Below are 26,503 nucleotides of genomic sequence, written 5' to 3' on the forward strand. Positions count from 1 at the left end.
CACTGAGGAAGTCCAGCATTTCACAACTTGTTTTCTCACTGAATTTTAGATGATATTAGCTTTCATTTTTGACAAATTGCCCCGACCTGAAGATAGAGATGTAAATATAGCTATGGCAACCACGATTAGGAACAAATGTCCTAACGATCAAGGAATCAAGATTTCCCCACAGTTTGTTGTGTGGGACATGGTAATGTCTCAAATACTGTCTGTGGATATATAGAACGTGTTAAATATATGAAATATATTAATGATTATGGTTAATCTTTGAGACAAGGATCAGGGATTTGGTGCGACGTATGCAGAACCTGCAATATGTCGTTCTGAGTACGGATTTTTAATGGAGCTTTGAAAACCAGTCAAAAAAGGAATTGGACCTGTCTTCATGTGTCATGCCAAAAGTATCTCAGTTAACATACTGACCTTAATATGGTTTTAATATGTAACTCATACCATTTTCTCCCATCAAACACTCAATTAATTGTATTTTTCTTTTAGGGTTTATCAGTGGGAACTACGACAGACATATCATGGAAGTTCAGACAGACTTGGATGACTGAAAGATGGGACAGAATAGGTTTATTCCCATTCTGGTTCCTCTTTTCAGTTGTGCATTCAGCCAATTACAATATCACGCACGGAATAAGTAGGGAAGTCACTTGTGGTTATGACCATCATATTGGTAGCAGAATACGGAGTCATACATTATGATAGTAAAAATCACATCTTCATATTTACATCTACATCATGTCCATTTTCCGCAACACTTTCAAATAATCGAGTGAGTCAGTTTGGTTGAAAGACGCATTTGACAGTATTTCAATTATATCACGGCGTATCAGCGTAATGTGGGAGAAAAACCCAAAGTGGTGCAGGTTCCAGATGTTTTAGTGAAACCCACGAGCACGGTTATAACCTATAAACATGACCGAGGAGAACCAGCAGTCTAAGCTACGATCATAGGGAGGCAACTCTGCACAGCGAATTGCGGCGCCTCAGACGACTGGGTCACCTGTGCCACCTCCTATAACTGAACAATTTGGACGAAATTTTGTGGGGTTTTTTTCAAATTGTTTGAGGTAAAAAGATAAATCATAATAAATTTATTTTTAGCAAATAAATGCTAAGTGAGTATTGAATGAGTAAGTATTATTTTACGCCTCTTTTAGCAATATTCCAGCAATAGCACTTCGGGGGACACAAGAAATGGGCTTCACACATTGTACCCATGTGGGGAAACAACTGCAAAGTATATATACAGAATTAAACTGATAGAACAGATATCATTTGATAGACAAAATATTAATATACTACACAAAAGAAATTAAAGCACACCTATTTTTTTATACTACAGCACAGAGCCTTCTAATAATTGTTTTAGTAGTTTATGTTTTTCGTACGTATTTTTCCTATACCACTATTATATATAGTATGAATACCGTATTCGACGTAATAAGCGCCACGCTCTAATAAGCGCCCACGGCGATATTTGCTAATATATTGGTTAGTGAACAATCCAAATTAGCACCCCTTCCGATTGATCAATGTAAACAAGACTTAAGCATTCGCGTATAATACGCACTCCTGTGTTATATGCACCATTAATTATGGGCAATTAAATTCTTGCAAAATATACCTGCCGTACATAAACATTTCAGGCTGTCAGCATAAACCACGAAATATATCTTTCAACTGGTTTTTTTTTCACCAAAATAATATTTTAATAAGAGCCCCCTATTTCTAATTTTGAGAGCGCCCAGAGCGCTTATTACGTCGAATACGGTACCTATAATTTGCGAGACCCATCACGGTTTGATATTGCGGAGTAGGTGGGATACATTTGTATAATTGACATTGATTGTTTGCATTAAAAATGGTTACCACATGGTTGTTTTCAAGAGTGAAAATAACTTTAAGTTAACTTTGGAGGCACAGCGTTCTCTCTGTCTCAGCATGTATCATATACAGGAAGCAAAATTAATTAAATTATGTTTTCTCATGTTTTATTTATCTAACAAATGATTGAAATTTCATAATACAGTTTTTGGCACGTCTCAGCTGACCCTTAGCCATTTTGTTGTAAACAAATGATAATAAATCGCACATATAAGGAACTTTTTACCAAGGGAAGTGATACTTACAATGAAGGAAGATTACCATAGCATTATTCATCGTTGAAGATACATGTTGGATATTTATATGATTTGATAAACATTACAAAATGTAATCAGCAAAACGGGTCGATGCAGTTTGAAGACTTGCTTGAAGATATTTGTACGTGATTGTCCAAGTGTTCAACGCCCTCATTATTGGCCTGATACTGTTAAACTTGAATCTCACGTTCTAAATTCAAATATCTTGCTGATTACATTTTTTACAGTCTACACAGAACACAGCCGACAACAAATGTATCATACCTCGAGCCAACAATAAATCATAACTGGCATTGGGAACCAGAATCGGCGTTGACCGTTATTTGTCGCAAGTGATAACCTTTTTCCGAGTTTCAGAGCTTCGGAGGCTTAATCTGGCTGGTCCGAGATCCGATTTTACGGACGTTTCGCTATGGTCTCAAATTCCGTTCAAGTACACTGGATGTTTTGTTTGTTTGTTGTTTAACGCCACACTCAGCAATATTCCAGTTATATGAGACATACATCGACCAAATCAGCGAGCCTGACCACCCGATCCCTTTTGTCGCCTCTCACAAGCATATATTCCAGCTTTATGACGGCGGTTAATGATCGAGTGAATTCAGTGAATGAAACCATGACACTCGATCTACGCAACTGGGATACGATGACATACATCAACCAAGTCAGCGAGCCTGACCACCCGATCCCGTTAGTCGCCTCTCACAAGCATATATTCCAGCTTTATGACGGCGGTTAATGATCGAGTGAATTCAGTGAATGACACCATGACACTCGATCTACGCAACTGGGATACGATGACATACATCAACCAAGTCAGCGAGCCTGACCACCCGATCCCTTTAGTCGCCTCTCACAAGCATAGGTATCAGTGGCGGTTGACATCAATTACGATAAGTTTGAGAAGGGCCGAGTATTGTTTTCAGCTTCTTGGAAACGTCTAAGACCTACACCGCTTTAGCGGAGATGTTTAAGGTTTTCTAAGGGGCAGTAGAATGTCATGCATCGTAGGTGGGTCGTTACATGTTATCGGGATTCCGGGGTAGAATAGGTCTTCAGCAACCAATGCTTGCCGTAAAAGGCGACTATGCTTGTCGTAAAAGGCGACTAACGGGATCAGGTGGTCAGGTTCGCTGACATGGTTGATACATGTCGTCGATCCCAACTGCGTGGATCGATGCTCATGATGTCGATCACTGGATTGTCTGGTCCAGACTCGATTATTTTACAGACCAACGTCATATGGCTGGAATATTGCTGAGTGCGGCGTTAAACAACAAACAAACAACATGTTATCGGTGTTCGGTTTTGTAAACTTTTCAGATTAAGCTGCAAACTATATTTGACCTTTCTTGACGCACCGTGTAACCGAAATAATGTTCGAAGCGGCGTAAAACCAACCTCACTCTCGATGGCAACTATGGGTACTTTCCAGAAAAGGTGTCCGGTAGAGAGGTACGCTTCCCGGCCAGTAAGTGAAGAAGGACAAGGACAAGGACCATTCATACAAATTCATTTAATTCATGATCACATTAGCATCATTTAGAAATCATGAAAGACAACCGGATTAAAGTGACCATAAGTTGGCAAGAAACAAATAGATTATGAAACACAATATGACCTCTTCATTCACCAGTGAAAAATAATATTCTTGTCATGTGTCGCTTTTCAAACAATCGTAATAATTGGGACACATTCTACATGTAAATATTAATGACCAAGTATATAACACAGCTGGTTTGAAAAGAAGGTATAAAAACAATGACAGGTTGCAGCGGTCAATCTGCAGTTGCCGCACCACATATGCCCACTACCATGTATATACAAGGCAGTGATCTCAGCCTTTCTGAATAGTTCCTTTCATCTATATTTTATTAATAGGGGCCGACCATTTGATATTTTCGGTTGGGCGGATTTAAATGGAAACTAGATATTTTTCAGCTAACTCAGCAAACCAGATTTGTTTTAAATCAAAAGTACGAGAAAAAACATTTACCAAAAAAACAAAACTTGCAACAATATATTTTTATGTGGCAGACAATCAAATGGTCGGTCCCTAACACTGCGTTTGAACGGGTGTACTGATGAGTTACGACAAGTAATGCTGACAGTATGAAATATGCAAGAAATTTAGAAAGTTAATAACGATACTGTTGAAAGGCAGACACGCTCAATAATGTAATAAATTACAAACAGCACACAGGACGCCAATAACAATAAGATTAAAAACAAATAACATTAATAACAACAAAAAAACATAAATATTTTATGAACAACGATGGTGATATCCCTAGGCATCACCACCGTGCGCCATGATATACCAATCAGAGATGCAGCACAACGGAACTGTCGTCCAATCAAAATGTGTCCGTTCATTGCACTATGCGGTTGTGGCTTAATATACAAACACGTGTGACGGTGTCTACTTACACAGTGCTAACTCCACATAGAATTATCCTAAAAATGCATCCCATAGTTTCAACTCTGTCAACAGAAGCATTCGTAATGCATTCCAAGCTCCCTTGGGAGTATCCAATTAAACCAGACCTCTTTTATCTGGACAGCCTCTTTTATCTGGACAGCCACTTTTCGGGCGATTACGTTTAGAAACGTCGTCCGGATTAACAAGGTTGCACTGTTCAAGGTGAGGGATTCAATTCATACATTTTGAGCACACACTTACCACAACATTAAATAGAATACGAAATAAATAAATAAGCGGGTCAGTGCTTCATTGATCCAATACATTAACTTTAATATTGAGTAAACTATTTAAAGGAAGCCATCACGCAGTAAACTCACATGCTACAAGAAAAAAGAAACACGTGACCTATTCACGTCATAAAAGAATTCCATTGATTTCTTAACACGAGACCAGTGTTACAGTTTTCATTTTGGAATCATATTATGTGCACGCCACCCCAGTGACCTTGGAGTCACTGCATGATAATGTAAGCCCCGTTTGGGAGTTAAGAGCCTCGTTTTGACAAAGGAACTCTGGATCGAGTCAACTTGTAAGTTACGAACTGTCGTGAGATCTTCTATTACACTCAATATAGAAGTCTGATTGAACCAGTACACATGAATGTTTTAGCACACATGCAATTTGAATTCACATTAAAACAGTTGTATATATTCTAACGGATTTCTTTTTATAAACAAAACCCAAGCATTCATTTATGCATGTTTAACTGTTCTGAATCGGGTGACAAGCGATGAAAATAGTTATTCAAATACATGTGCCCTCCAATGAGTCGGACTAGAGGCGAATGGCAGTAAACGATCAGTCAGCATTTTATACAGACATTTTGGGAAGCAATGGGTCACATTTGAATATTGCTAGATACGTTGAATACAACTTCTTGGCAAAATATGTCAAAGTTTTGATTTAAACAAACAATTTAAAATAAACAAAGAACTATGCAACGTGTGCTAAATCTGAACCATTTTACTGTTTAGAATCAGTACAAGTGTACTCTGGCATGGTGTCTAGTAGTAGCAGTAGTAGTAGTAGTAGTATTACTTAGTAGTAACAGCAGAAGTAGTAGTAGTAGTAGTTGTAGTAGTAGTAGTACAGTAAACTACGGTTATAACGAACACGCTTATAACGAACTGACGGATATAACGAACTATTTGTTTGGTCCTGTCTATTTGCTGTATATATTCCGTACATTTGCTTATAACGAACTACGGTTATAACGAATTAAAATTAGTGGTCCCTTTGAGTTCGTTATAACCGTAGTTTACTGTAGTAGTAGTTACAGTTACAGTTACAGTTACAGAGCGGAAGGTCCGGGGTTCGATCCCCAGCCGAGTCATACCAAAAGACGTTAAAAGATGTTGTTACCCTGTCTGGCGCTCGGCATTAAGGGGCTAAAACAAGGACTGGTCGGCTCGGAGTCAGTATACTGTGTCTGAGTGGGGTATTCATGTTAAACTGCGGCATAGTATCTCAGTGTGCTAGCACTATAAATCGGCATCAGTCCGGACCAGTACAAGCAGCCACACAAACACACACATGTACATGCACGTCGCTGCAATAAGTGCAATAATCTTGGACGCGACGTTAAACCCCATTTCACCTCACCTCATCAGCACACGTTTCCTCTAGCATAGTGTCTTGTAGTAGTAGTAGTAGTCGTAGTAGTAGTAGTAGTAGTAGTAGTAGTAGTAGTAGTAGTAGTTAGAGTTAAGAATCAGTACACGTTTCCTCTAGCATAGTGTCTAGCTACATGCATCACCGGTCCCATATGAACAATCTACAGCATCCATATCTACATAGCATGAGCGCATACATTTTTACGATCAAAAATATATTCTTATCGTGAAAAGGGAAGAAATATTTGGTGACGGTTAAATGTCAGTCAGTGAACATGTACTAAAATCTGTAAACCTGTGTATAAAACTATATAAATTGCAAACTGTAATGTATGTATATATTGCTAAATACGAAATCAAACCCGTTCTGGAGTCCCCTATATTGCTTACAGCGGCGTAAAACCATACTCACTCACAGAATAGTCTTAGGTAGCCACCAACGGTGGTGGGGTGATGGATGACTTGACAAGACGTGGAGGACTTGGGGTGTGGAGGGCTGGAAGGGGATTACATGTGGAGTGGGGAGAGAGCTGGTACAGGGGGTGGGTAGAGTGGGTGGGTCGAGTTCTGACTAAAATAGTATTACAGTGTTCGGGTGGTGGGATTGATTATGACTGTTTTCACCCTCAACGCATATCCTTATAAAGAAAACCGCTAATATTGATTGGGGAGGCATGGGGTGGGATTTGGAAGAGACTGTGTCCAGTCTTTATAAGATTTCAACCATCTCCGCGATGAAATGGTTCCACTTGCTTTCCCATTTGGCAACGGCGGCCAGCTTCTCGTCTTTGGTCATTGCACTATACCTGAAACAAGACATTGTCTCATGTACTACCACCGTCCCAAGCTAAACAACATCATCATCATCATCATGACGTTGACATCTTTACCGTGTCATGGTGTGAAACATTCGACCTGTGTGGCGTTAGGAGAATACATTAGTTATTACACAGATTACATAACCCCCAGAAATCAGTAAGGGGTCTCTGACTTCAAACTAAATAAAATAACTTCCACAAGGAATATATTTTCTTTTGAAAGTACAATCAGAGCACCTGTCTACAACTTCCACTGCACCTACGCCTTGACCACCTCAATTTGAAAGAATCGGATAGAGCAGAATGTTTAGTAAACAGACAGCACATCACTGGATTATCTGGTCCATATTCGATTATTTACAGACCGTCGTCATATAGCTGGAATATTGCCAAATAGGGCGTTAAACAACAAACAAACAAATAGTCTGTTACAAAAATGTTGAATTTCCTGCAATGACCATCCTCCAATGTGACGACAGTGTCAGGTACTGCGCATTTGAAGCGCCGGAATGTCTTAGTTATAAATGGTGCCCACATGGAACCATCGCAGGTGTGGCTTGCATTGTGACGTAAAATGTATAACAGCGTCGGTTCATTTGCACAATATATATATATATATATATATATATATATATATATATATATATATATATATACAGAAGGCACGAAAATCGTTAAAACCATTATCGCCCATCCGTCACGAAAAGGGAGGTTACTCCAAATATCTTACTTGACGTTCCACTTACTGATCACTGACTATTGTATGCTACGGACCTACGGGTGGTTACTTACTGTATAGAGTTCATAGCGAGCTGTTTGAGAACCTCCAGTCCATCGTCTTCCCCAACCAACGCCATGTACGCCATGTAGAAGTCATGTGACAGAGGAAGAGCGCCCCAAGCGGCGGGATCGTCACTGCTCACTACGAGCGGGAAGTTGTCGGCGAACAGACTTACAGCTCCATGATTGCGCAAATCATCCACAAGTTTTAGTACCTGAAACATTGTGACCATGGGTGAGTGAGTGAGTGAGTGAATGGGTGTGTGTGTGTGAGTGAGTGAGTGGGTGGGTGAGTGTTGGGTGGGCTGGTGAGTGAGTAAGACAGGACCTAAGTGCGTGAGTGAGTGATATGGGACCTAAGTGAGTGAGTGAGTGAGTGAGTGAGCGGGTGAGTGAGTGAGTGAGTGAGTGGGTGGGTGAGTGAGGGAGGGAGTTGTTGGGTGGGCTGGTGAGTGAGTAAGACAGGACCTAAGTGAGTGAGTGAGTGACATGGGACCTAAATGAGTGAGTGAGTGAGTGAGCGGATGAATGGGTGAGTGAGTGAGTGGGTGGGTGAGTGAGGGAGGGAGTTGTTGGGTGGGCTGGTGAGTGAGTAAGACAGGACCTAAGTGAGTGAGTGAGTGATATGGGACCTAAGTGAGTGAGTGAGCGGGTGAGTGAGTGAGTGAGTGGGTGGGTGAGTGAGGGAGGGAGTTGTTGGGTGGGCTGGTGAGTGAGTAAGACAGGACCTAAGTGAGTGAGTGAGTGAGTGATATGGGACCTAACTGAGTGAGTGAGCGGATGAATGGGTGAGTGAGTGAGTGGGTGGGTGAGTGAGGGAGGGAGTTGTTGGGTGGGCTGGTGAGTGAGTAAGACAGGACCTAAGTGAGTGAGTGAGTGAGTGATATGGGACCTAAGTGAGTGAGTGAGTGAGTGAATGGGTGGGTGTGTGAGTGAGTGAGTGGGTTAGTGAGGGAGTTGTTGGGTGGGCTGGTGAGTGAGTAAGACAGCGTGTGTGTGAGTCAGTGGGTGAGTCAGTGGGTGAGTCAGTGAGCAGCTTTTAGCAATATTCCTGCAAAATCACAACCGGGAACACCAGAAACAAGCTTCACACAATATACCCACATGGGGATTCGAACCGAGTACTCTTTGTGACGAGCGTACTTCTGGGCTACCCCAACGCCCCTCTCAACCATAAGTTGCCAAAGTTGTAAAATGCCTCAATTTCGTCACAGGCAAACACTGATTTTCAATATATTACACTATTCTTTTGATAATGAGCAGTTAGCTCAGTAGTTTCTGATGTCAGATTCCAGATGGTTAACTCTGACTCATCGCCGAATGTTTGTCATGTTTGCTTGTAAACACTGAAAGTAGTCCCTTCTCGACCTTTGATGTCTCCGCATATGACCCCAACGGATATCGTTTTTATACGTTGTCTTTATCCTGCCGAGAAACCTTCCCATTATATGATAAGCTGTTTTATCCGAATATCGTGATAATGGAGTTTAGTTAACGAGATTTTACTATATTTAATCACCCAGATGACTGTGGGGGTGGTAGTTACGTAACGCACTAGATTATTGCACTTTTATAATGCTTGCTCACTAGAGATCCCATGTCACAGCTTAACATGGATACCGACTCACACACAGTATACTGACTCTGATGCCGAGCGCCAGGCAGGTTAACAAAAAGCGCCATGTTTTAACGTTATCTGGTATATCCCGGCCGGGGATCGAACCACCGACCTACTGTCCGTGCAGACGCTCTATCCACTAGACCACTCACTCCTGTTACAAATCCCTAAGTTTCAAAGAAAACATCTTTGACATAACTTACAGACCGAACATATTTGTGCAATTGTTATACTATATGACATGTATTCATATATATGTGGTGGATTTTCTTCAGTTTGAACTCACCTGGTTCGATATCGGGTTGATCTCAATAGCTATATTTTTCTTTTTAATCATCTTCATCACTTCCGGGTGTTTGTAGAGAGCAAAGCCGTGGCCGATGCGGGACGCGTTGAGCAGGACAGCGTCCACGAGATTCAGATCCACCTGGCTACCCTCCCAGTCTGGTGCATAAATGGTAGATATTTATTTACATATGTTCTTTAAAATCAGATCCACACACACACACACACACACACACACACACACACACACACACACACACACACACACTTTTCCACCTCGATTCAGATAGTTTGATCTTAACAGAGGGAAACCATCACAGAACAAAAGTTTTCCATCGATGGGACTCCATTTTGAGTGTTGATGACATGGCGCTCAGAAACGACAGGGTGTATAAAATATCGACCACACTGTAATAACGTGGCTTCTATTAGAACCTTCGTATCTGTTTTGGGATACATTCATCATACATGCGGCTCTGAATCCTTCGCTCGCTCGTACTGGGAATTTAGAAGCCTCCACGCTGATAGACTGATTAGAAACGTGACCTGACGCAACCTCCTATGGATAGTTTGTCAGATCATCAGGCAGACAGGTATTGTATCAGAGGACCTGGTGAGACTGACTGGTATTTACCCACCCACCCCAAACCAAACACCAACTACCCCCACCCCCTACCTCCAACCCCCCGACACACACACATACACACACATAAATCTTTAGTGCAAACAACTATTTAAATCATAGCACGCGCACGACTGGAGTAGAATGTTCTCATATACGATGTAAATTTGGGACAACCTCAGTTCTCACCCGTTTCTCCTGCGTGAAAGAAGTACGGTATGTTGATAGGCGGCGACTGTTGGGAGGGGTAGAGGAGGTCCTCAAGGTAGTAATACAGGGTGTGACCCGGACCCTCCTGGCCCACAAGGTCGAACCCCCGCAAAATGTCGGGGTACTTCCGGATGAAGCTGATTGCTTGATTTAATGACGACATTAGATCCTTCGGTGGTGAAAACCTATAAATGAAGTCAGTCTAGATTATATCATTGCGAAACCGGGTCTGGACAACACATTCTCTATGCTGTGGGTACATATAAGAGCATAAGTGAGTGAATGTGTTTTTACGCCGCTTTTTTAGCAATATTCCAGCAATATCACGGCGGGGGACGCAAGAAATGGGCTTCACACATTGTAACCCATGTCGAGAGTCGAACCGGGTCCGACCGCCCCTATAAGAACATAAGAAGCCATGCTCGCATACTATCAACAAGTAAAATTGAAAACGAACCCTTGTTTGTCACTGTTTCGGTTTGAGGCGGCTGTGTAGAGTAGGTCTATCATGGTGTGCCCAAAGTAATGTTGGTCGAAGAGTGAGTGAGTGAATGAGTGAGTATGATTTAAGGCCGCTTTTAGCAATATTCCAACAATATTAATGGCGGGGACCACCAGAAATGGGTTTCACACATTGTACCAATGTCGGCAATCGAACCCGGGTCTTCTATGTGACGAGCGAACGCTTTAACCACTGGGCTAAGATGTCAAAGACGTTTACCCCTTTGGTGAAACCCACGAGAATGGATGTGAATTTGACAGGCCAAGGTTCATAAACACGGCGAAACCACCATCAAAGGATTTTGGACTGCTGAGGAACTAGCGAATTCGATCTACAGGGCTACCGGTGAGCTACCCCCCACCCCCACCCCTAAGTATCATCTTGGACACCAACAAGAATTAAAAAACCCAAACCACCACGCACGCACGCACGCACGCACGCACGCACGCACGCACGCACGCACGCACGCACGCACACAGAAAATCAACGATCGTTCCCCAACCACCGTTCCCTACAATCCAGGTCGCCAATGCATCCCTTACATATTTACATATGACTAAATGTAGAGATACCTGACGGCGCTTTGTATCAGCTTGCACCCAATGAAGTCTGGGTTTTCCTTCTCAAACCGCTTGATGACGTCACGGTAGACTTGGAGCGTGTGTTCCGGGTCACTTTTATTGCCGTTGAGGTCATACAGCTGCAACCAGAGGTACGCTATTAGGGCTGGGACGGGTAACTCGGGTACTCGGGTACTCGGGTCGGGTGGGTCCTGAGTAGGACCCGGGTACTAACATAACTACCCGGACCCGTGGTTAGTCACGTGACATACTGTTTAATGACATTAACAATAAAACTCAATGTTACGCTACAAGTATAGCTAATGTTTACATTTCTTTCTCTCTATGCTGTCATTCGTTCTCACTTTTATATGTTCAAGTAAGGATAAAGCGTGCTTCAACTGGAGATTATACAAGATCAGATTGTTTTATACATGTATCTAAATAGATTTTGCCTGGGCTGCGGTAAAACAATTCCCATTCGGACATTTTGTGCCTAACTCTTGAGACCTGCTGAAGACCAAACCAAGGATCGTATTTGGGTTAGACATACTCTCCTTTGTAACAAATGTTATATTTGTGATAACACTTTCTAAGTAAAGTAAAGATTGTCGATCATTCTCGTATTTTTTCGGGTTGAATCCCGTCCGGGATTCGAACCCACACTGCCAGTTGTGGGACTTTATTTTTTGTGGAAGCCTCGCTTTGCTGAGTGGGCTAGACCGCTGACTTTGTGTGCTGGCGATTAGGTGCCTCACTCTGACAGTGTGGTCTCAAATCCATGACGGGACTCAACCCCCAAAAATACGAGAATCTGTACCTTACTAAGAAAGTGTCATCCCAAATATATTATTTGTTACATTTGACCACTTTCTAAATGGCATTGTTTATTCAAAGCGTTCGGCCATGGGAGTGGTGCCAATTTACCCTTGTCAGAGGGGTACACAAAGTATGTGATCTAAACTAGCAGTTGTCGACTTTCATTTTTTTTGGAAGTCTTACGAGTCTTCGGAGGAATAGAACATATGTCCTCTTAAATTTGTGAACTTTAAGAACAAGAGGATCCGTAGGCTAAGATATGCAAATCCAAATCTATCAAAAGTCTAAATACCTGTGGCAGCAATGCCCTGATTTCAAGGTACTGCACATTGTCCGCCTTGAATTGCGCGAGCGCCTCCACCAGGTAGTCCCTGAAGACAGGCTCGTACAAAAACAGACCATTCACCACAGTGAAGTAACTGCCAAACTTCTTCCACACGTCGTTCACGGTAACGTATACATCTTGTGGGTTGTCCACGATGATGCTGATATTCGATAGCAAACTGTTAATAAAGAGGGTTTCTTTTCAGCATGGTGATGATTTAACAGATGTACATAGGTATATGGAAACATCAACTGATAAAAAAACATACACCACATTAATTCAGCTATTTAAGGAGTGAGTGACTGTGAGTGACACGAGTATGACACGAGTGGGTAGAACTCTTGACCCCAGCAGTGACAACTCACGGGATGCCTATTGTGTAATTTCTAGTCTTTGACTGACATTATTATATGCTTTGGTATAACCGTTATCCAATGTGTGCAGTGAGTGCAATGTGCAGTCTTATTGTTGATTGTCATTTTGGAGTCTTAAATACGAAGATTAATTAATGCGAGCAAAGACCACATTTTCCCATTCAATTCACGCTCGCGTTAATTTCAAGATTTACAGTACACTGCCTCTGTTGTCTGTTGTAGAAACCTTGGTAACATTTGTCCAACCAGCGGACAAATGCTCAAGACAAACTTTTGAAAATTTCTCACCATGCTTCCTAAACAGTGAGTAAGTGAGTTGGTTTTAACGCTGCTTCTAACAGTATTCCAGTTAATTGTGGGAGAAAAGCCCAAATAAAGCAAAGGCACGGGTGCGGTGCTGACAAAGAAAGAAACATAATCGGGGCGAACCGGGATTCGAACACACAATCATAGGTTTCTGGAGCACCGAAGGGACACAACTATTCAAGTATGTATGATATAGCTGAAATATAACCAAGAATGCCGAATTACTAAATAAGTTTAGTTTCAGTATTACACACGAGTGAGTGAGCGAGTATGGTTTTACGCCTTTTTTCCACCAATATCACGGCGGAGGACACCAGAAATGGGCTTCACACATTGTACCCATATCGGGATTCGAACCCGGACTTCGGCGTGACGAGCGAATGCTTTAACCATTAGGCTACCCCACGTGTGGCACGAAACACATTGCCGTTAGTACTATGTAATCTGAGCGCTCATTGGTCAGAGAGCAACCGCTGGTTTCCCTCTCGACGGAACCAGGCCATGACTTGATACGTTGGTTAAAAATAGAGATTACATAATGCGTGCCAAGCGGAGGTATATATTCACGGGTGATGGAGTGACGTAGTGTGCGTGTGCGAAATACGCATCAGTCGGAAAGCGCACGTTAAATCTCCAAAGTAAGTAAGTAAGTAAGTAAGTGACGTAGTTCCGTGTGCGAAATACGCATCAGTCGGAAAGCGCACGTTAAATCTCCAATATAAGTATGTAAGTAAGTGACGTAGTGTAGTGACTATGTTTCGGAGCAGGATTACTCAGGCAGCAAATACAATCTAACGATGGCAATACTGTCATAAACAACTGAAGTCATTTGCACAAACGACAACTGTACAGGTCTTTGTCCGTAACTTTGTCGTGTGCTTGAAGTCAAAACAATTGTGATCGGTGAATAAAAAATATACTTACTAGGAATCAAAGAGACCGACATTCCCTGACTGAGCTCTCAGCGTCTTGACGGTTTGCCATTTGCAATCTGAAGACCATAACACGTCATCTTTACAACATGATATTTGACATGATATCAAGACTGAAACAAAATCTACAACGAGTCACGACATGGACACCTCATTATAAAAGTGTTGTGATGAAGACCTCTGGAATACCCATGTCTGGGTTCCAACACCAGTATCCGGTCCCTATCATCCGACCTCCAGTATTCGGCCCCCTTCACCCGACCTCCAACATCCGGTCTCTATCATCCGACCTCCGGTATTCGGCCCCCGTCACCCGACCTCCAGCATCCGGTACCTATCGTCCGGTCAACAACATCCGACCTCCAGTATTCGGCACCCGTCACCCGACCTCCAGCATCCGGTCACTATCATCCGGTCAACAACATCTGACCTCCAGTATTCGGCCCCCGTCACCCGACCTCCAGCATCCGGTCCCTATCATCCGGTCAACAACATCCAACCTCCAATATTCGGCACCCGTCACCCGACCTCTAGCATTCGGTCTCTATCATCCGGTCAACAACATCTGACCTCCGGAATTCGGCCCCCGTCACCCGACCTCCAGCATCCGGTCCCTATCATCCGGTCAACAACATCCTACTTCCAGTATTCGGCCCCCGTCACCCGACCTCCAGCATCCGGTCCCTATCATCCGGTCAACAACATCCAACCTCCAATATTCGGCACCCGTCACCCGACCTCTAGCATTCGGTCTCTATCATCCGGTCAACAACATCTGACCTCCGGAATTCGGCCCCCGTCACCCGACCTCCAGCATCCGGTCCCTATCATCCGGTCAACAACATCCTACTTCCAGTATTCGGCCCCCGTCACCCGACCTCCAGCATCCGGTCCCTATCATCCGGTCAACAACATCCAACCTCCAATATTCGGCACCCGTCACCCGACCTCTAGCATTCGGTCTCTATCATCCGGTCAACAACATCTGACCTCCGGAATTCGGCCCCCGTCACCCGACCTCCAACATCCGGTCTCTATCATCCGACCTCCGGAATTCGGCCCCCGTCACCCGACCTCCAACATCCGGTCTCTATCATCCGACCTCCGGAATTCGGCCCCCGTCACCCGACCTCCAACATCCGGTCTCTATCATCCGACCTCCGGAATTCGGCCCCCGTCACCCGACCTCCAACATCCGGTCTCTATCATCCGACCTCCGGAATTCGGCCCCCGTCACCCGACCTCCAACATCCGGTCTCTATCATCCGACCTCCGGAATTCGGCCCCCGTCACCCGACCTCCAACATACAGTCCCTATCATCCGGTCAACAACATCCTACTTCCAGTATTCGGCCCCCGTCACCCGACCTCCAGCATCCGGTCCCTATCATCCGGTCAACAACATCCAACCTCCAATATTCGGCACCTGTCACCCGACCTCTAGCATTCGGTCTCTATCATCCGGTCAACAACATCTGACCTCCGGAATTCGGCCCCCGTCACCCGACCTCCAACATCCGGTCTCTATCATCCGACCTCCGGAATTCGGCCCCCGTCACCCGACCTCCAACATCCGGTCTCTATCATCCGACCTCCGGAATTCGGCCCCCGTCACCCGACCTCCAACATCCGGTCTCTATCATCCGACCTCCGGAATTCGGCCCCCGTCACCCGACCTCCAACATCCGGTCTCTATCATCCGACCTCCGGTATTCGGCCCCCGTCACCCGACCTCCAACATCCGGTCTCTATCATCCGACCTCCGGAATTCGGCCCCCGTCACCCGACCTCCAACATCCGGTCTCTATCATCCGACCTCCGGAATTCGGCCCCCGTCACCCGACCTCCAACATCCGGTCTCTATCATCCGACCTCCGGAATTCGGCCCCCGTCACCCGACCTCCAACATACGGTCCCTATCATCCGGTCGCAATTATTCGACCCCCAACAATCGGACCCTGCATTCAGCCCAGGATAACGAGACTGACACCAGTACGTCATGCTTGCGATATAACCGACTAGGATTTGGACGGCGGCTGTACGGCAATCGTAGACCTATGTTTAAGCATGGGAGTTATGATCATCTTAGCGCTAAGATCGCTTTGTGGAACGGGGCCCCATAGCTGGACGAGACACACTAATTAATTGATATAAAGAGCAATGGCCCAAGCAATGAGGGTACGACACACAATCAACCATGTGCCTCACCACCCGAAACATAATGTCGCCCCAAAAGGATAAGAATAGTTATTCGGGGATCTATTCATAACCGGAATGACCCCAGGAATAATTCCCACGCACCTTTACTCTGTGGCGGTTTACTGTAGAAGTGCATCTGCAGTTGTTTGTTCTTGTCGAAGCACATGTAGCAATCAGGTCGATAGGTGACATTCTTGATCAGCCAGTCTAGACTTGTGATGGACGAATCGTGAGTGTGCAGAGCGCCACCTGGCGGAGGAAAAAACAAACATATGACGGGGATATTTTTCATGAATATCTTTCGTTTTAATCACAGTTCATAATTCGCTCAGTGTAGCAGTTGCAGTAGGCATACTTCCAGAACAGACACACTGTTTATATAGGCTACAGTTCGTGTTTGTTTGTTTGTTTGTTGTTTAACGCCGCACTCAGCAATATTCCAGCTTTTTGACGGCGGTCTGTTAATAATCGAGTTTGGACCAGACAATCCAGTGATTGACATTATGAGCACCGAATTGGGATACGATGACATGCATCAACCAAGTCAGCAAGCCTGACCACCCGATCCCGCTAGTCGCCTCAATCTCATTAAAATCAGATCTTAGTTCTCTCTACAGCTAAACAAATTTGATTAGAGGTAGCGGAGCTAAGACTGATTTTAATGAGATTGTTAGTCGCCTCTCACGACAAGCACAGTCGCCTTTTACGGCAAGAATGGGAGGACCTATTCTACCCCGGATCTTCACGGGTTGCTACAGTTCGTGACTACAGAGACTAGGCGTTTCGTCACAGCATATTACATGGGGTCCGTTTGTTTTTTGTTTAACGCCGCACTCATATTATTTTAGCTGTATGGCGGCTGTCTGTAAAAAATAGCATCTTGACCAGACAATCCAATGATCGACGTCATGAGCATCGATCTACGCAATTAGGACACGAGTACATGCATTAACCGGGTCATCGAATCTGACCACCAGATCCCGTTAATCAATCTGTACACATATCAACAATAAATTAGCCTTGCTATCCATACTGGGCGTATAAGAGCCGAATATGTACCGTAAAACATACTTCAATCACTCATAGCAAAGCATTACTTACAAAATAGTATCCGTACCGTTATAGCATACACCAACAGAAACAAAAGCTTTTAAAATTAGCACATGAAATCAATCATGAAAAGAAAATACCATGTTTGCATTAACCCTAGTTTATATATAACTGTGATTTTGGAGGAATTTCTTCATAACACTACTAGTAGCCTCTGCGCGTCAAAACGTGTCCTTTTCACATTTTTTTAGTATTTATAAATTTTCCATTTCTATATTAATTTTTAACATGTCATATTCTTGTGAAATAAACATAAGTACATGATAAATATCTCCAAAGCTGTAAGCGATCTAAACGTAAGTATTCGACTCAAAAGAGGTGAGGTGAAATGGGGAATAACGTCGCGTCCAAGATTGTTGCACTTACATAGTGACGTGCATGCACGTGTGTGTGGCTGCTTGTACCAGTCCGTACTAATGCAGATTTTATAGTGCTGGCAAACTGAGATATAGTACCGCAGTTTTAACATGAATACCCCACTTAGACACAATATACTGACTCCTATCCGTAATACCGAGCGCCAGGCAGGGTAACAACAAGTCCCATATATTTTGGTATGACGCGGACGGGGATCGAACCCCGGACCTTCCTCTCTCCGGGCGGACGCTTTACCACTAGACCACGGAGGCGGTCACTACTCAAAAGAAGTCAAAGATTTGATGTCGTAATATGAAAGAACCGGTTGTTCTTTAACATCTTTTGAGTAAAAATTTATAAACAGTAAAGTACGGTTATAACGAACTCAAAGGGACTACTAATTTTGTTCGTTATAACCGTAGTTCGTTATAAGCATATATACAGCTTAATACAGCAAATTATCGGGACCAAAAAAGTAGTTCGTTATATCCGTCAGTTCGTTATAAGCGTGTTCGTTATAACCGTAGTTTACTGTATATTGATGAACAGGTATAAATATATTATGTTGTGAACAGCGCAATAACCAATGATACAGCATGACGTAATACTGTGTAGTCGAGTGTGGAAACTAATTATGGAGTTATCAATAGCCCTGAACAGCTGTTCACGCCAGCTGTAAATGTGAATCACCTTGCGGGCTCGTTATCGTCAGTGCTATACACGTAGGCATGGACATATGGTATAGTGTGACGTTGCCATGGAAACCCGAACAGGTGGAACGGGTTTGTCTTTACTGTAACTGGTCATATGGGTATACCATTGTTGAATTCTTATATCATTCAATATATAGAGAGAGTAATTTGATGAATACTGGCTTGATTGTTTTTGTTTTTCTTTCTTTGTTTCCTCGTCTATTAACGCCGCAGCAATATCCCAGCCTCAACCGGTCACCAATGATCACCTGATGCCGTTAATCGCCTCTGACGTCAGGCAAGGTGGCATTGGTTGCTGAATACCCACCCGTGAAAATCCGGGTTAGTTAGAATAGATCTTCAGCAACCCACGCTTGCCGTTAGAGGCGACTAACGGGATCGGGTGGTGAGGCTCGCTGGCTTGGTTGATGCATGTCACCGTATTCCAATAGCGCAGATCGATTGTTTTTAAGATACCTTGGCTGAGTGCAGCAAACAAAAAACAAACAAACAAATGCTGAAGACCAATTCTAACTCGGATCTTAACGGGAGGAGGCAAAGATGGGTTTCTGAAGATCAAGTCTAACCCGGATCTAACGAGTTGCTGACACTCGACAATACTTTCAGCTTTATTATTTTTCAAGGTTGATTATCTCGCTTCTGTGTGACAATAATTGAGGAAATGATTAAAATTTTCATATTCCCCGAGGAAACATGTTCAAGGAAATAAATAACCGTTAGCATTTTTAACCGTCTTCCTCAATACTAGTGGTAGCCTAGTGGTTAAAGCGTTCGCTCGTCACGCCGAAGACCCGGGTTCGATTCCCGACATGGGTACAATGTGTGAAGCCCATTTCTGGGGTCCCCCGCCGTGATATTGCTGGAATAATGCTAAAAGCGGCGTAAAACCATACTCATCAATCACTGACTAAACATCGAGCATAATTCAAGGCTAAAAAAAATGCAACATAGTCTTTTGAACTGTGGTGAGGTTAAATGAGTTTTTAACGTTGCGTTTGAGATTACTGCACCTATAGCGACGTGGCTGCACGTGTGTGTGTGTGTGTGTGTGTGTGTGTGTGTGTGTGTGTGTGTGTGTGTGTGTGTGTGTGACGTATAATAACGTATTTTGGAATAACGCGACCAGGGGATCGAACCCCGACTTTCCGGTCACCTGTACCGTAACCTTTTCACCAGGCTGACTGAGGGCAGAGACAATGCCGTTGGGACAACGGGGTTATTACAAACAGTGAAAGCTAGTATCTCTTCTGTCGTGACATTAAGACCTCTGTAAGTGCCAAAAGTCCACTATGTGAGGTGAGGTGAAATGGGGTTTAACGTCGCGTCCAAGATTATTGCACTTATATAGCGACGTGTATGCACGTGTGTGTGTTTGTGTGGCTGCTTGTCCTAGACCGGACTGATGCCGATTTGTAGTGCCGGCTCACTGAGATACCATGCCGCAGTTTAAGATGAATATCCCACTCAGACACAGTATACTGTCCTTGTTTTAACCCCTTAATGTGAGTGTGTGTGTGTGTGTGTGTGTGTGTGTGGCTGCCTGTACTAGTCCGGACTTATGCCGATTTATAGTGCTAGCCGACTGAGATACCATGCAGCAGTTTAACATGAATACCCCACTCAGACACAGTATACTGACCCCGAGCCGACCAGTCCTTGTTTTAGTCCCTTAATGCCGAGCGCCAGACAGGGTAACAAGTACCATCTTTTAACGTCTTTTGGTATGACGCGGCCGGGCGCTTACTTGACTTTGCTTGCCAGATTCGGGTGCTTCCATATTACGATTAATGTAGAAAAGTAGGAAACATAATACCAGTACTTTTATCGATGGCTAGGCAGTGCATAGATCTTTTGGATGTGGTGACTTTAGATACTGATGGAAAGACAATCAACTCGAGTAGCATGTTATACAGTTTGGTTACACTGTTTGAAGAAATAAAGAATTTGTAACACTTTTGATAAAATGTATTCCTCTTTTGAAACAGCGACGTCATCACACTGCGCGGTATGCAAGCTGACTTATGGCAAGCCGTTTTCACATTTATTACAGAATTACAGATATCTTCAATTGTTTTAAAGATATCGGTATTTTATTTAAAGATATCAATAATGTTTTTAAGATATCCACAAAAAATTAAATATGTCTTAAATTCATTTCTGACATCCATAATACAATTACTGATATCTTAAAATGTTACGGTGCTGTCAACAAATTAGTTTGTGATATCTCTAAATGTATTTAAGATATCATTAAACAATTACCATCGTACAGTACATAAATATATTAGAAATAAATTCAAGATATCTTAAATTCAATTCAAGATATCTTGAAATAAGTTATACATATCCACAAATGCATTACAGATATCTTTAATTCAATTAGAGATATCTTTAATTCAATTCAAGATGTCATTAATTCTGACCGTTACTGATATCAAACATCCCATTAAAGATATCATTAATACTTTTGATGATATCTTTATATCAATTATTGATATCAGTTATCTAATTTAAGTAACATTATTAATGTAACATTATTAATGATGACAACAATTGAAGATATCAATACTTAATTATTGATATCTGTATTTAGTTTCAAGATATCAGGAATTGAATTAATGACATCATAACAAAACATGACATTTTGATATCAATAATCGAATTTAAGATATCAGCAATTCTTTTCGAGATATCCTCAATTCATTTCAAGATATCTTTAAAACAATTGAAGATATCTGTAATTCCGTAATAAATGTGGAAACGGCTTGCCATACTGACTGACATCCAGGCACCATGAGGGTTAAACAACAAACAAACAAGCAAATAATCTGAAATAATCTTTCTGCACGTCATGATACTGAAACTGATACACGGAACTCATGGTAGGAAATAAAAGGTGAGGTGAAATGGGGTTTATGTCGCGTCCAAGATTATTGCACTTACATAGCGCCGTGCACGCACGTGTGCATGTGGCTGCTTTACTTATCCGGAGTGATACCGATTTAAAAGGTGATGGCCCACTCCGAGCCGACCAGTCCTTGTTTTAGTGGTAACAACAATTAAGTAACATTTTTAACGTTTTTTGGTATGACGCGGCCGGGGATCGAACCGCAGACCTTCAGCTTTTCGGGTGGACGCTCTACCACTAGACCACGGAGGCGGTCAGGAACGTACGAGATGGGCACTTGTCAATGTCACGGCCGGGGATCGAACAGCGGACCTTCAGCTTTTCGGGTGGACGCTCTACCACTAGACCACGGAGGCGGTCAGGAACGTACGAGATGGGCACTTGTCAATGTCACGGCCGGGGATCGAACCGCGGACCTTCAGCTTTTCGGGTGGACGCTCTAACACTAGACCACGGAGGCGGTCAGGAACGTACGAGATGGGCACTTGTCAATGTCACGGCCGGGGATCGAACCGCGGACCTTCAGCTCTTCGGGTGGACGCTCTACCACTAGACCACGGAGGCGGTCAGGAACGTACGAGATGGGCACTTGTCAATGTCACGGCCGGGGATCGAACCGCGGACCTTCAGCTCTTCGGGTGGACGCTCTACCACTAGACAACGGAGGCGGTCAGGAACGTACGAGATGGGCACTTGTCAATGTCACGGCCGGGGATCGAACCGCGGACCTTCAGCTCTTCGGGTGGACGCTCTACCACTAGACCACGGAGGCGAACGTACGAGATGGGCACTTGTCAATGTCGCGGCATCTTCATCTTGTATAACATAATGATATGGGATGGGAACACTGGGCAATCAAGGGTGGGTCAATTTCGAATCACAAGCCTATTAGTTTTAGCAACAACAATAAAGAGAATTGCAGCTGTGACTATGATTATCACATCGAAGGAAAGAGGAAACATTTGCGATATCATAATGAGATGTGTTCATATAATGAGAATTAGATTTTGTTCATTTCAACAATTGCACAACGACCATAAATGTTTAGTTTGTTTGTTGTTTAACGTCGCACTAAATTCCAGCTATATAACGGCGGTCTGTAAATAATCGAGGTTGGGCCAGCCAATCCAGTGATTGACATCACGAACATCGAACAGGGTAACAACAAGTACCATCTTTTAACATATTTTGGTACCGAACTATCGGTTTTCCGCTTTCTGGACAGACGCTCCATTCACTAGACTACGGATGCTGTCTTCATAATACTGCAGATCAACAGGATGTCATAGAGAATTAGCAATCATGAGCAACTTATATCTACGCAATTGGGATTCTATGAAATGTATCAACCAAGTCAGCAAGACTGACCACCCGATACCGATGGTCGCCAAGCATGGGTTGCTGGAGACCTATTCTATTCCGGATCTTTACAGGTCGACACCACCAACTAGCATGCCTTTGTTCTGTTGTGACCGAGGTGTTTTTGCCTCGGGCTGTACCTTAGTGATTCATGGTAGCTATATATACACTCAGTTACATTTCTACGAGTTGACAGCTTTATCGTGAGTGAGTGAGTTTAGTTTTACGCCGCTTTTAGCAATATTCCAGCAATATCATGGCGGGGGACACCAGAAATGGGCTTTACACATTGTACCCATGTCGGGAATCGAACCCGGGTCTTCGGCGTGACGAGCGAACGCTTTAACCACAAGGCTACCCGACCGCCCCTAACAGCTTTAGAGATTCATTATAGTTTGTATTAGTTTTTAGCTTAATTTAGAAAAGATGCATAGTTGTGTAAACACGTATCATACTTATGTCTAAAAAATATATTTATTATTAAAATATATCGACAATATCATAAGAAACTTGGGAAATTTGAAAGATAAGACACACTCAGGACTTCAAGTGTCGAGCGTCGACCGAGAAACATTTCCTTTTTTGGCCTAAATCATATTCACAGAAGCCTCGTGTCACCAGGAAGAAAGATTAACCATACAGGATGTGAAATCGGGACAAAGACAAACAAACCAAGTACCCCAAAGCAGTGCCCTGTATATAGTTATCATGGTAACAAGGAAGACATCCGACAGACCACAAAGAATTCTTTGAACAAGCGTAGATCTATAACAATTGTCACACATAGACATTGCCCCGCGTCGCCGCTCGCTATCAGATATTTTTTATTCTTATTAATAATTACTCCACCGTTAGACAAACATTTAGTCTCTGAAATGAAAACATTTTAAATTTTGTTGCTTAAAATATGTTAGAAAGCTGACCAGGGGATAACCTTATTTTCAGAAACTAGAGTAATCTAGACTTGCAAAAGTATTGCAGACTTAAACGCTTGTTTGGTAGTCTTCGAATATTTTTTTTTCCGGGATCTGTATCAGAGACATCAGTTCACGGAGTGATTATTCAGCCAGCCACTGTATACTGTAGAAAGTGTTATAGACCTGGGTAAATATTTGAAATAGCAAATGTGACTGCACAAGGTGATCTTAACGAAGTGAATGACCCCGTTGATTCGACTTCGACGCGTAATCTGAGTGGGGAGATGGCCTATTTCTTGCAGGTGACCTGATCATCTGACCTCACGGGATAGTGTTAGGAGATTTGAATCACGGCATGTCGTGCATGCGTACTGAATTCACTGTTCATGGGTATATAACTGTATCGAATATATTAGTATGGCTTTTATTGTTCATAAAAGCGTGGCGAGGTCTCTTTGGATGCAACGTTTAGCGATATTGGGATGGGATTTCGTATGGATATTATATAAAGAAATACCTTGCAACAATGTAACTTTTGTGGCAGGCAAATTCTTTTTATTCAGCAGTCTGAAGCGAATATTTTTCAAGAATTAACAAAGCTATAAAAAAATCGACCACCCTCCCTCACACACACACACACACACACACACTAACTAACACACACACACTAACACACATGAATATCAAATAGTAAATAATAGAAACTGGAGCAAACAGTCCTGTGATTGATATCGTGAGCATCGATCTACGAAAACCACCCGATCCCGATCGCCTCTTTGGACAAACATCGGTTCGCGGGTTTGCTGAAGACCAATTCTAACCCTGACCTCACGGAGTCCAACACGAGATGTTGGTTGTGGGGTGGGATTTCTAGTTGATCGATTACAATGGATTGGGGTTGAGGTAGGTGGGGGGAAAGAAATTGACACATCCGCTTACTAAATTATTGCAATCATTTAAATAAACGTCTGTATAGAATTCCAATAGTTTCTGTGGGTTATGTACTAATAAACTTTGGATAGAGATAATTAGAGTGAGTGAGTGAGTATGGTTTTACGCCACTTTTAGCAATATTCCATCAATATCACGGCGGGGGACACCTGAATTGGGCTTCACAAATTGCACCCATGTCGGGAATCGAACCAGGGTCTTCGTCGTGACGAGCCAAAACTTTAACCACTAGGCTACCCGACCGCCCAGGGATAAGCAGATGTCATTCTATTTTAATATACACTTGACATATTATGAGAATCGGTTCTGTGTACCACGGACAGAGTAAACGTATCTCTATCAAACGCTGGGTAGTATATTTAGTATATGCCACTGATTCACCCCCTGTGTGTATATCATCCAGTTTCACGACACTCTCACGCTACATGACACATCCACTGTCACAGCACAGCATTGTCATCCAAAGGCGGTTGACCCATATCATATAACAGAAGAATTAATATGGATAAATAGCCAGGACTTTAACCCATCCACGAGGTATCATTACTCAAATGTAATCCAATCTTATTTTCGCGGCCTAGATTTGTTATAAAAGACCGGGGCATAGTCTATGCGCCCTATAGGCAAACGTAAGGAACGTACCTTCTTTTCCAAATTAAATGTACAATGTTTAAATGAGATATATAGATAATTTCGCATACATGTCACGCTATTATATATTAAGGACATGCATGAGTACACGAGAGACTTAACATATAGATTGTTGCAAACCTCTAACCTGTTATATCATTATACCTATTGATACTTAATACCCATGGTGTTAACATACTTTCAAGGTGATATAACAACAGAAATTGATTTATTCGTGTAAATGACCCGGCTAGATCAAATTGTGTCAGCATATAATTCTCATGTTGATGCTGAAATAACAGGAACGAATTACCAGCATAAAATAAACCTGTCGAACGAAAACAGAAAACGACAAGTCGAGAATCGAGCTGACATCGGCAAATACTCCCACCGAAACAACCCAGGACATGTGACGTACATCGATCAGCTCTAAGAATAAATGACAGTATGCAAATCTACCTTTGGGCATTCGTCGTATAATCTGAAACACTTGGCTCTTCTCGATGATTGGCTTTGTCTTGAAGAAGCTGACTGAAGGTGGGAAAATGGTACCATTAACCCTCGAAGTGTTGAATTCTCTCTGCTTTGCTTCTATCAAGATCCTGCTAAGTTTCTTCTCGCCAACATTCAATACATATGAAGACCCGAATCGCCTCGACTGTTCCGCTTGTATCAGGCTTTGTCTCTGTCTGTTATATTCAGCCGGGCTAAGGCACTCGCAGTGAATTAATAAACACAGAATTTGTAAACAAACTGCACCAAGTGTACGGTCAACACGCCACATAGCTTTGATTCGTAGGTGCTTTGGCTAGCTCGTCAGCTCTGTATACATGTCTTGTTTCTAATAATAAAGCCAGTGGGGAAATAATATCGTTATAATATAAACCCCCTCATTTGCATTATTCGTTATTAGCACATCTAGTGTTTTGATTGGTCATGGATGGGTTTTTGACCAAT

General features: G+C 42.9%; 1 protein-coding gene across 1 annotated transcript; it reads right to left on the reverse strand.

Moving 5' to 3' along the window:
* Nucleotides 1-4,062: 4,062 nt before the first annotated feature.
* Nucleotides 4,063-26,385, reverse strand: LOC139462385 (adenosine deaminase AGSA-like). Its single transcript, XM_071244062.1, has 9 exons — nucleotides 26,006-26,385; nucleotides 16,704-16,850; nucleotides 14,395-14,461; nucleotides 12,758-12,968; nucleotides 11,659-11,786; nucleotides 10,564-10,769; nucleotides 9,754-9,911; nucleotides 7,862-8,064; nucleotides 4,063-7,057 (listed from the first exon to the last, which is right to left on the reverse strand). The coding sequence occupies exons 1-9, from the start codon at nucleotides 26,328-26,330 to the stop codon at nucleotides 6,961-6,963; spliced, it is 1,542 nt and encodes a 513-aa protein (XP_071100163.1). The 5' UTR covers nucleotides 26,331-26,385; the 3' UTR covers nucleotides 4,063-6,960.
* Between the last annotated feature and the right edge of the window lie 118 nt (nucleotides 26,386-26,503).

The sequence above is a fragment of the Haliotis cracherodii genome, unplaced genomic scaffold (assembly GCF_022045235.1).
Source record: "Haliotis cracherodii isolate W230 unplaced genomic scaffold, xgHalCrac1.p SCAF_15, whole genome shotgun sequence".
In the NCBI taxonomy this organism is placed as follows: domain Eukaryota; kingdom Metazoa; phylum Mollusca; class Gastropoda; order Lepetellida; family Haliotidae; genus Haliotis; species Haliotis cracherodii.

Excerpts from the sequence above, each read along its gene's own strand:
- LOC139462385 (XM_071244062.1), bottom strand. The coding sequence starts at position 26,330 with ATGTGGCGTGTTGACCGTACACTTGGTGCAGTTTGTTTACAAATTCTG. Across the intron at positions 11,787-12,757 it reads TCAGGGCATTGCTGCCACAG|CTGTATGACCTCAACGGCAA; the intron begins GTATTTAGACTT and ends CTCTGGTTGCAG. Across the intron at positions 10,770-11,658 it reads CTGATACAAAGCGCCGTCAG|GTTTTCACCACCGAAGGATC; the intron begins GTATCTCTACAT and ends CTTCATTTATAG.